This window comes from Rhinolophus sinicus, linkage group LG03 (genome assembly GCF_036562045.2).
Source record: "Rhinolophus sinicus isolate RSC01 linkage group LG03, ASM3656204v1, whole genome shotgun sequence".
NCBI lineage: Eukaryota > Metazoa > Chordata > Mammalia > Chiroptera > Rhinolophidae > Rhinolophus > Rhinolophus sinicus.
This window is the reverse complement of record NC_133753.1, coordinates 109135048-109147136: the sequence shown is the minus strand read 5'-3', so window position 1 is coordinate 109147136 and position 12089 is coordinate 109135048. Positions and strand designations below refer to the sequence as shown.

The 12089-nt window shown below is 39.8% G+C and overlaps 1 protein-coding gene across 1 annotated transcript in view; it reads left to right on the top strand.

Annotated features, from left to right (window-relative positions):
- Positions 1-11233, top strand: part of NIPSNAP2 (nipsnap homolog 2) — a 31074-nt gene extending 19841 nt beyond the window's left edge. Inside the window, exons 8-10 of the mRNA XM_074329195.1 lie at positions 4126-4290; positions 6415-6496; positions 10079-11233. Of these exons, the coding sequence (XP_074185296.1) occupies positions 4126-4290; positions 6415-6496; positions 10079-10180 (349 nt within the window). The 3' untranslated portion in view covers positions 10181-11233. The remainder of the gene's footprint in view (positions 1-4125; positions 4291-6414; positions 6497-10078) is intronic.
- Positions 11234-12089: the final 856 nt, after the last annotated feature.

Genomic DNA, 12089 nt, shown 5'->3' with positions numbered 1-12089 from the left:
AATGGGTGGCAGGAACGAGTGGCTACATGAGGGAAAAAACAGGTCAATCGCAGTTGCCAAAATAGTAAACAATCTGTATGCCTTAGTGGAAAAGATTATAGTATATTCATGCAGTGGAAGCTAACACAGCGGTTAAAGTAAATCTGGTCTGTTCCTATTAATGGATAAACCTTGAAAACACCAAGCTAAGAGTCAATTAACGAACAATAAATATGTACAGCATGATGCCTTTTATGTAAATGTTTAGAAAGATATAACAACAGAGTTATATAGGCAAGCTATTTAACAAGAGCTATATAAAAAGATATAACTTGTTTATGGATACATACATATGAAGTAGAAATATAAAACCATGGAGGAAGACTCTTATCTTCAAAAGAGAGGTAACTACTTCCAAAGAGTTAACTGATGGGGGAAGGATGAAGAGGACTGGCGTGAGGAGGAATACAAAGGAAGCTGCAGTGTTCATCTCCTTTTGAAAAGATCTGAAGCAAATATAATAAAACGTAAAGTATTAATGTTTTAAAACCTAGGTGATTGGAATGGTTGAAATATTTCTTAATTAAACAAAAAAAATCATCTTAATGTATGTTCAGAAGGCATTTGGTAAGGATTGACACCAGATTTATTAGAGATAATAATTCCTAATTAAACACCTTAAAATTAGGAATACAGAATATTTTATTTAAATCGGGGGTTGGCAGACTTTTCTGTAAAGGACCAGATAGTAAATACTGTAGGCTTTGTGGACTCTCCTGTCTTGGTCACAGTTACTTAACTCTGCTGTTTCAGTGCGAAAGCAACCATGGGCAATTTGTAAATGAGTAAGTGTGACTATGTCCCAACAAAAATTGATTTATGGACGCTGAAATTTGAATTTCATAATTTTCATGTGTCATGAACCTATTCTTTTGATTTGATTTTTCTTCAAGCATTTAAAAACGTAAAAACTATTCCTAGACCCTGCACCATAAAAACTAATTTCAGAGGGTGGGATTTAGTCCAAGGGCTGTAGTTTGCTGGCCCTGATGTAAATGATAAAACTATTCATCTCCATTTTAACAGCATTAAACTTAATGATGAAACACAGGAACCATGCTCATTACCATTAAAACAATACTACCAACTTTCACCATTAGAGTTTTATGTTGTTTTTGGAAATCCTGACGTAATAAGAGAAAAGACAAACAAGATATAATAATATAAAGCCTCAATAATTAAGAGAGATACAAGAATACATTATCGCCCATTAGTCAGCTGTTGACCCTTCGCTTCTTTATCTTTAAGTAAGAAACTGTGACTTTTACTTACTTTCATCTTACATTACGTATGTTCTTTTTTCTGTTGCGAAATTTCTTGCATTGGACTAGATAATTTTTAAGATTGGTCTAGCTCCAAAAAAATGGTCCTGTGATCTTTGTTTCTAATTAAGTTTTTCTTGGGTCATCAAAGGCGAAACAATGCAAGCTAGAGTTTCTTTTAATTTGAAAACTAATAAATAGATATTTGATTGTATATATGGGGGAGGAAAAATCATTTTCCTCTTACCCTTATAAGTTCTGGCTGCACTCATAATCTAATTAACAAGAAAAAATGACCAAATTTATTATGTATGTTTGTACCTAGGGGGGTCCATAAGAATATGAGACCCGAGGACAGATTAGGCAGTTAAGGCTTCTCTGCCATCTTGAGCCAGGGAGAAGGAGGAATGTGGTTTGGGATTTCAAAGGGCAGGAAGGCAATTCCCATGGAGATGAAAACAAATGTTTGGTAAATGTTTGCTGGGCCATCTTTACCGAGGGACACAGAGGGCTTTAAACAGATGGGCCTTGCTAGGTTCCTCCCCATCTATCGCAGATCGTATTGCACTATACCATGTTTCCATGAAAATAAGACCGGGTCTTATGTTAATTTTTACTCCAAAAGACGCATTAAGGCTTATTGTCAGGGGATGTCATCCTGAAAAATCATGCTAGGGCTTATTTTCCGGTTAGGTATTATTTTCGGGGAAACACCGTAGTTATCTGTGATGAGAGCTCCATTCCTGGAGCAGGTCCTCTGTCTAAATTCCTTTAGGCAGTTAGGGAGGGGGAAGGTCAAAGGTTTCTCCTGAGCCTTTCATTTCTTAAAAATAACCCGCTTAAAATGATGTCCCAAAAGGCATATTTTGGGGTTGCAAACTCTGCTTTCATACACTCCTATTATAGGTATATCTTATTAAGGAGAGGGCTTACATATATAATTTAGTTGCCCATAGAGTAGGATCACTAGGTAGTTCTATTTTTGCATGTTACGAATTAAAAGTTGCCCACCATGGAATCCATGAGGAGGTTATTCTTCAGTTATTTTAAAAATTAGAAAGTCAATTCAGCATTGAATTTATATTTTGGCGCATAGGTAACTATTGTAAGATGGTGATCTCTTCAGTACATGCTTCTGATTACTACCTGATAAGGCAAGTATGTTTTCTTTGCCTACTGTAACTGAATTAGAAAAATTCAGAATGAAATGAATAATCCTGATATTTGTCACTATCAGTGAAAGAGGTTTTTTCCTTCTGAGTAGAATTATAATGCACGTTAATGTGATTTGCTTAATTTCAGTAATTTACCAATCAGATTTGTAATTTTTGTGATGATATTGATCATTTAATTACAAATGCAAAGGTTAAGGAATTTAATACAATTTGGGGGTGACCTATGCGGACAATAGCAAAAGATCCCTCCTTGCCCAGAAAAAATCCTGACTGGGAGCCTGAAGCTGGGACAAGGTGTGCAGAGTGGCCTTAGGGAAATGGCTTAATCACTCTCACCCAGGGGACCTGGGAGACATTCTGATTCAGTTGCTGTGAAGATCACCTCCAGGAAGAGAATGCACTGGAGACTCGGACACTCGGACATCTTGTCCCTAGAGAGTAGAGTTTATAGACACTAGTAGATTGGTATGCTCATTCATATGCTCCAGCTCTTATTTATTTATTTATTTATTTTGTGGCAGCCCAGCTCCAGGCTCTCACAGTCTTAGCTGTAGAGGGTGCAGTTCACTGGCCAATGTAGGGATTGAACCAGCAGCCTTCGGCGTTAGGAGCACGACGCTCCGACCCCTCCTGAGCCACCGGGCCGCCCCAGCTCTTAATTTTAAATGAGTTAAAATGAATTCATCTTCCAAAGTACTGTCAACTCGGACCCTGATGTGACAGACTTCAGGCCAAAGCCTGGGCAGCGATGATACAGATTTTTTCAACTTAGATTATAGAGAACTGCTTTCAGGAAGATAAACATTTTAAACATTTTTAGGGTTTCAGATGCATCACTAAATATAAAGTACCTGGAACAAATATGAAAGAAGGTGTCCAAATTGAAGAGCTGATACCGTTTGCAACAGGAAGTCTTAAAAAGAAAAGTTTAAGACAAATACCAATTTTTAAGCAATTTAATCACAATTTCATGTTATACACGTAGACACAACATGTATACACACTTTCTTCTACCCACAGTACATAATGAATGAATGTCATTTGATATTCATTTTCCTAATGGTTTGCTCTGGTAAGAAAAAAAAGGCAGCTTCAGTTTGGTAGTGATGATGTATTGCCAAAAAGCTCCACTTTGATGCCTCTGTTTCACAAGAGGTTACAAAGATCCCTTTGTAGTTCAGAGAGCTTGTGTGTTTCTCAGATGTCACTGTGGCTGCTTTGAAGGTGTGCTGCCTTCATCTCTTAAACCTCATTCTCGAGGGGTGGTCCCTGTTTCCCTGTCACATCTTGGGTATCCTCGTATCCAGGTTCCCTCACTTTCTCACAGCATGTTCTTGGAAAAGCAATTTTAAGTTCACTGGTTTTGTCGTCTCCCAGTTTTCTTGATTTTATGTGAAGAATCAGCATTGCAACCCTGTATCCTCAAGTTTTTATTTTAATAGTCACTGATCACTGTCTACTTCTCATAGAAATGGCTGGCATAGCTACAGAAAGGTCCATTTACATTTTACATACATTCAAATAATGATTGCATCTGATAATTAAAAAACGATTAGTCATATTCTCAAAAACTTGCTCAGTATGGAGGAAGTTTTCTGATTCTTTTTAACATACCTAATTCTATATCTGAACTTTTTTTTTTCTTACAGGGCTCGTGCAGTTCGCTTCAGACAGGACAATAATGAAGCTGTTGGAGGATTCTTCTCTCAGATTGGGCAGTTATATATGGTGCATCATCTTTGGGGTATTTATATTTGTCCTTCATTTTTGCGTTACTGGAATTTCACGGTTCATCACGAAAGTTGTACTATACAGTAAAATGTGTCTCAAGTCAGTAATCTTAAACACTGTTGCAAATTCAAACGTCACAGATGAAAGTACTGGACTGTCTAGAACGGGAGATCAGTAGCAAAAGTCCATAGACTAGTGGAACATGGTAAGCTGATCATCCAAGTGGGGATGATGGTGAAAGAAATGAAAGAGGTGAAGTTAACAGCCATGGGAGAGGGAAGATGCTAAAGCTACTGAGTGCCTTTCGCAGAGTGGTCCCTAACCTCCCTTTCTAGGTGCTTCCCATTGTTCCCTCAGAGACAGTCCTGCATTTTACCCTGAGAGACAGCTCCCTGTATATGAACTTGTTGGCTGCTTGGGTCTAGTTCCATGGTCCCAATGGTCCTTCTCCTGCATTTTCCATCTCTGGTGTCCTTCAGGCCTGACTCAGATGGTCCCCCTCCCGCCCAATGAATGTCACTCTCCTGAGCCAAGTTGTCACAGCTGTGGCTATTTGTTTTTCTCTCCCTGCTAGAACAGGAACTGGGTCTCAGTAACAGCTTGATGTAAATACTGCCTGAACATTATGGGCACATTTGTAAATGGTTATTAGAGTTTAAAAAGCATAACTTATTTCCAGACCATCTCAGTTAACTAAGGTGTTAGTCTGACTTGTTTGGTCCCACCAAGCACCACACCCTGTCTGCCTGGCATGTCAGCCTGTCAGGGTTACAAAGATAAGGTGATCTGTCTAATGAGGGATAGAGCAAACATGAATGGCATGCCACGAGGCAGTGTGTGATCAGTACACAGGGAGTTATATTCAGGGTACTCCTAAAACATAAAGGGATATAAAGTTACCTATATTGGGGGGAAATCAATAAAAAGTGGAATATTGGCGAGACGTCAGGATGTAGATGGGATTGACACGTAAAGGTGGGAAGGAAAGCCTGGAACAGTAATGGAGACAAGGGAAATTACAAAAAAGTGCTCAGAAAACTACAAATAGTTCAGACTGGCTGAGTGGTAGAATATCTGCCAGGGATCTAAATCTGGGTAAGTTTGACACAAGAAAAGTAGTTTTTACGTTGTATTGCTGGAACACAGCACCCCAAACCTTCAAGGTGTGGGGAGGAGACCCCCCCACCACTCACTGCTTGGACCAGCTGCTCACATCAGCTGCACACACAGGGCTTCCCTGGCATGTGGTGCCTGTGTCTTCTGAGGCAGAGGTTGAAGACCCTGCACCAAAGGATAGAGCTACAAAGGAAGAGAGGGCAGCATTGACCTCGGGTTTTCTCACTAGCTGCCAACTGACCTAAGTATCAGTTGTAGGAAACAAATCTTTAAGAAATGTGTCCTGTGTCTCTGCCTTTTAAAATTATACTAAGTCTAATTTAACCTTTATGGGTTTGAAGTAAGGGCATAGTTTTTTATTTTTTAAATAGTGGATGTTCTGTCCAGAGGATATAGACTGAAAAGTCAGACCTCTTCCCACCCCCTTCCTCTGAGCCTGGAGTGGCCTGAGCGTGGCTCCTGCACACACCCCCAGGCATGTTCTGTCCAAGAGTAAGCACAGGGATTGATGTGTCCAGCTCCAGGCAGAGGTCAAGCCGTGCATACGCTCCTTCCCGTCAGTGCCACAGCTAGTCTAGGTAGGGACACAGTGAAGGAGGCTGGGATGGCAGACAGGCCGAGGCGAGCAGGGCAGAGTCCTTAGTTCAGCCCATGGGGCGTGTCGTGCGGGGGACCCTGCTCGCTGCGCCATTTGTCGTGCGGGATGGCCTGCAGGGTCTCTGCTCCCGCTCCCCACATAACGCAGGACATGGTGAGGCCAAAAAGGAACACCCACGGAGCCATAGATGGGGGAGTCATACCACTATATTCTCTCTGGCGGCACTATACTCTCACTGGAGGCTGGATCCACACTGTCCGCAAACCTCCATCCACACTTGCCAGCCCAGCCGCCATCTTCTTGCTAGCCCCCGTTCTTCCTCCTTCCTCTTCTCCCTCCGTAGCCGCAGCAGTTATATTGGCGGCTAATTGGCTAACTGGCTACAGCTGATGGCCAATCAGCCACAGCTGACGGCCATCTACTACCCGAGCCAGCACTCCTCCACGTGAGGCCGAGAGCCTGTAAACTACTTTCTGGGGCTCTGCCCCCACAGGGCGACTCAAGACTTCACAGCGGAGGCAGGACAAGCCCACCAGGGTCCTCCACAACGCAGGTGCAGAAGCCAGGACAGTGTGGTACGTCAGTGTCCCAGAGTGGCCATGTGGCAGCACCTGTGTCTTCTCAGTGTACCAAATGTTCACTCCCCACTTCATCCTTTGTAGAAAAAAGTACTGAGACATGCAGAGATGGATTACTAGTGCCTGCCTCTGAAACTTACCTCACTTTCCCACATTTTCTTAAAGAACCAGCATTTAATATTAAAGCAAAATGAATAAAAATGATGAGAAAACTTCTGTAGAAAAGATCAGGATGGCAATATTTATCTAAGGCAAATGGAAAGTTCATAGAGCATAAAATGGACTAAAAAATTATTTTAAATGATTCATGTACAGTATTTTCTAATAACTAACATCAGTAACTTATTAAATATTTCTAAATGATGTAACCTTCTCCAACAAATTTAATGTACAGATACAGCCATTTTATAATTTCAATTAAATGCTTAAGCACTGAAAAAACCAAAAGAAAGAAAAAGAATCAGTATTTGCCAGGCACCTCTAGTCTGTTGGTTACTTTACGCATCATTCTCTGAATCCTTGGAACTACCCACCACAGATGAGATACCGTGATTCGTAGCTGGTAATAAACCAAGCAGAACATGCAGCTATTCCGCAGCTGAGACAGGCGCAGACCTTGGCACGTCTGCTTTCCGAGCACTTGGTGCCATCTGTCCTCGGGGCCTGACTCCATTTATGCGTTTGCTCCAGCACCGCGTTGGGGCCTCCTTCCCTCAGTTTATGAACAAACTCAGGTGCCTGCCATCTTTAAAAGCCTCCTCAACCCAAGAGTCCATTGACTGGTGAACTGATAAATAAAATGAGCTGTACCATATAATAGAATTAGAATCTTAATCAGCCATGTAAGGAATGAAATTCTAGTACATGCTAAATATAACATGGATGAATCTCAAAAACATTATGCTAAGTGAAATAAGCCAGACACAAAATGATAAATACTGTATGATTCCACTTATATAAGGTACCGTGTTTCCCCGAAAATAAGATCTAGCCGGACAATGAGCTCTAATGTGTTTTTTGGAGCAAAAATTAATATAAGACCCAGTCTTATTTTACTATAAGACCCGGTCTTATATAATATAATTAATATACTATAATACCGGGTCTTAATTTACTATAATATATATAAGACCGGGTATAATATAATATAATGTAATACCGGATCTTGTAGTAATTTTTGCTCCAAAAGACACATTAGAGCTCATTGTCTGGTTAGGTCTTATTTTCCGGGAAACACAGGACCTAAGAATAGGCAATTTCATAGAAACAGAAGGTAGAATAGAGGTGAGCAAGGGATGGGGGATATGGGGATTTTTTTTTTCAATGGATACAGAGTTTTAATTTGAGTTGATGAAAAAGTTTTAGAGATAGATGCAATGATGGTGGCACAATGTGAAATACTTAATGCCACTGAATTGTATGGCATTGGTTAAAATAGTAAATTTTATGTATATTTGACCACAATAAGAATGTTTTTAATTAAGAAAACTAGCAAGGCCTCCCCAGCCTGTGCAAGGGGCAGCTCAGCACACAGTGCGCCTGTCATCTGTCTGACCTCAATGACAACACTGGTGCTTGTCACAGGAATTGCAGTGGTGTTTTCCTTCTGGGGTTAAGAAGCAAAACGTTTATTTTTCCTTCTATTTATCAGCACCTTCAGCACTTTATGTAATAAATTATACTCTGTTACTATTAGAGGGAAATTTTGTCTTTAGATGGTTAAATTGCTAGGCCTACAAGAGTAGGTTTTCTCCCAGGGAGAAGGAAGTCCCAAGGGGAAAACGTGTATCCCAAAACAGAAAGTAGAACTGAGGGAGGGAGCCCTGGGTGACCTTTCAGTCTTGACTGAGACAGACACTGACACTGTTGAGATACCTAGGAAGCATCTCCCTGGTGAGTAGTTGGAAAGGTCTTGCCCAGTTGGGGATTCAGAAATCAAGGCACCCAGGTGAGATACCTGTGAATTCTACCATATGACACCAAGGACTGATGGCTTTCACCATGCTCTCCCCATCACCCGGAGCACCTTTCTCTTCCATTCCTAAATACTGATGATATCCTTTTCAACCTTCAGGACTCACCTGGTCAAATCACACCTCCCAGCAGTTCTCCCAGGCTCCTCTCTGTTCTTATGTACTCTGTTCTTGACACCACGGGACTCAGTAGGGGCTGACGTTTCTTTTACTTGTCTTTGTTTTCCACTGCATTGAACATTCTCTCACCTGGATCTTTGTAGTGCTTTGTAAATGTGGAGCAGAATCTAATCTAATGTTACTCGTCTGTGGTCTGGCAGTTTCTGGTAATGAATTTAACGTGTTATTGAAGAAGTGCACTTGTTTTCTAAATGTATGTCTGGGATCCACTAGACTATAAAACTTAAAAGCTACTTGTTTTTCAAGAGTGGATTGTTTTGCTTCTCCCAAAGAGCCTAACAATTTTGCTCAGCATAACCAGCTCACAATTATCCCACCTTAGTACTAAATTCCCAAAGTAGTCTCTGAGAAAACTAGATGAGCAGCTGAGTCAGTATTAATGGATGTTCTAGTGAGAGGTAACATTGTAATAGGCATAAAATACTTTATTATTCTTGTCTTACTCTTTTATGATCTTTCCCCGTGCAGCTAATGTGTATGTTTTTTAAAAAGTATGTTGCTCTAGATGGTAAATTACAAGTTTGTGGGGAATGAGGGAGTCAAATTTTTCTTTAATAGTTACATGACTTTATTCCAGTAAAGAAGAGTATTAATTCTTTCAAGTATTTATGTTGTTTGGTACAGTTTTCAAACCCTTGTATGTTGTAAATTTTATGTCATTGCTTTTGTACATTGCTGCATTCTCTGAAAATTTATAACAAATTTTTTCTAAGCTTTCCCTGTCTCATCAGGATTGTTCACTCACAAAAACATTACAATTTAATACAGCAATTAAAAAGTCATTTTGAAAGCTGATGTGTTTAGACTTCCTGTGAGTTTGTATATACAACATACCTACACATGCGTGTATACCCATGTACTTTTGTAAAAAAACAATCAGCTGATCACCCAGCAATACCAATACAGTAGTAAATACCAACCATGTTGCATGTCACGTACATTTAAGCCCATGTACTACCAAGAAAAATCAAAGAGTAATTTGTTCTAGAAAATAGGTATTTTCATTCAAAACTGTCATAATTGTATGTGACTTTGTTGCTTATTCTTACACTTTCATCAGTTCTCAGAGGCTAGTTTTACTCAGCAGTGAGTTTTAAAGTACAGTATATCTGTTCCTTTGTGTAGAATACAGTCAAATGCAATATGACTTGTTTTTATATAAATTTTAGTTCAAAGAACCTTTTGAGAAAGCACCATTTTTCTCATAATACAGATTTTCCTAATTTCCTACAAGTGAAACACATCTGCAGACAGAATTTGTTTTAATAACATCTAAAAGGATGCTAACTATCATTATCATGTCTGTTTCTGCCCCTGAAGTCAGTCCTACATATTCCAACATTCTGTTCTGTGATTTCGAGCTCCACAGCTTCTGAACATTCTCAGCAACCTCTTTGCTAATGTATATTTACCGTAATCTGTTTAGAAAAGAGCAAGTACAGTAATCTTGATCTTGTTTTCAGTTCCACTTATTCAGGAAATGGAATCCAGAATCATGATCCCACTGAAGACCTCGCCTCTCCAGTAAAGCTACAGAATTTAGATGTGCCTACTGTCACATAAATTTATGTGACAAGTATTTGTCATAAATTAATTTTAATTGTATATCAAGTGAAAAACACTGAAATGTAAACTGCTGTATATAGCTTATGAGAGACCTCTTTTCTTTAAAATTTACATAATTAGAAGAAAGGAAAACTATTACAGTTGGACTGATTGTAACCATACTCTGTAGTCCTCTTTGAAACACCCCTGTGTTTGTTGAATATAACTAAACCACCCTCTTGAAAAAGAGGGCTCAAAGTAAAATTTGAAAAGGCTCTAAATAAGAATCTGGATATCCATGAAAAAAGTTAGGCATTTCGTTATAAAAAACAAATCTGTTTTATAATTACAGATTTTTAGACAAATTGCTTGTATAAGGAAGAAATACAGATTTTATCATGTTTCTCTAGCAGTTTTTTTGTCTCAGACTAGGAACAATTATGAGTATAACCAGTACCTGAATATGTTTTAATTCTACTCTCATTTTCAATCAGTCAGCATGGTAAACAATGTGCATTACTAAGCTGGTAGTGGCTGCCAGGGTCCATTTAATCAATAATTCAGTCTTCACGTAGAGTGTTGTGATGCCTCTGTATGAGAAAGGAAATGGCTTGCACCTGTGTATCATGTGATTGTGAGATGACCACCATGAATAGCACTAATTTTTATTTGTAATATTTTTCTATAACAAAATGAGAGGCACTAGAAAAAGGTTTTATTTTGTGAAACTCACTCATGACCTCAGACATTCTCCAGGTCTCCACGATCATGTATGGGGGGTAGTGCATGTTCAGATTTAAATTGGCGTTACCTGCATACTTTGTATAGCTGTTTCACTTAGTTTTCTGAGTGTGCCTATTTTGTGACTGTAATCATATAAACATCCTGTTGAAATGAAAAATTATGTCTGACCCTTAAATAATTCATGTGTAAAAGTGTGAATAAATCTCATATCAAATGTCAAACTTTTACATGTGAATGGTTTTCTCCAAGAACATATAAAAGTCAATAAAATCCTCTTAATTTTCACATATTACGTGGTTGCAATCTTTTTTATGAACTTGTACTGAGAATGACCCTGCTGCTCTTAGAAACTAGCTTGTCTCAATTCATATGCAAGTCAATGGAGTAAAACACTAATAGGCTCACAGCCTCTCCCTTGGGCCATGAAAGGTGTTTGGAGAATGGGCCCTGGTCACCGGTCAGTGTCATGGTGTTTGGGGAATGGGCCCTGCTCACCATGTCAGTGTCATGGTGTTTGGGGAATGGGCCCTGGTCACCATTTCGCTGTCATGGTGTTTGGGGAATGGGCCCTGCTCACCATTTCGCTGTCATGGTGTTTGGGGAATGGGCCCTGGTCACCAGCATGTCAGTGTCATGGTGTTTGGGGAATGGGCCCTGGTCACCATGTCAGTGTCATGGTGTTTGGGGAATGGGCCCTGGTCACCATGTCAGTGTCATGGTGTTTGGGGAATGGGCCCTGGTCACCATGTCAGTGTCATGGTGTTTGGGGAATGGGCCTTGGTTTCCAGCGTGCAGTGTCATGGTGTTTGGGGGTACCGCTGCCTGCATAACAGGCTCTTTTAAGCCCAGGCTCCTTGCCTGGAAGGCAAGTTTTTAAAGCATGTTCTGGAATTGCCCATTCTTGGCACTGCTCAAAACAATCATAAACCTGGCTTCCAGGTCTTTGAAGTAATCTTAAGAAAAAATGGTTTTTGTATACTATTAGTAATTATTTCTTAATCATTTACCCTCTTTTGGGTTGAGTCCTTAATCTATAAAATGGGGAAGTTGAATCCCATGATCTTTAAGATTCCTTCAGCTCTGAATTTCCATAACTGGTTCCTCTTGGTGCTCTGGGAAATAGTAGGTGAGGAGGAACCAGGAAGGGA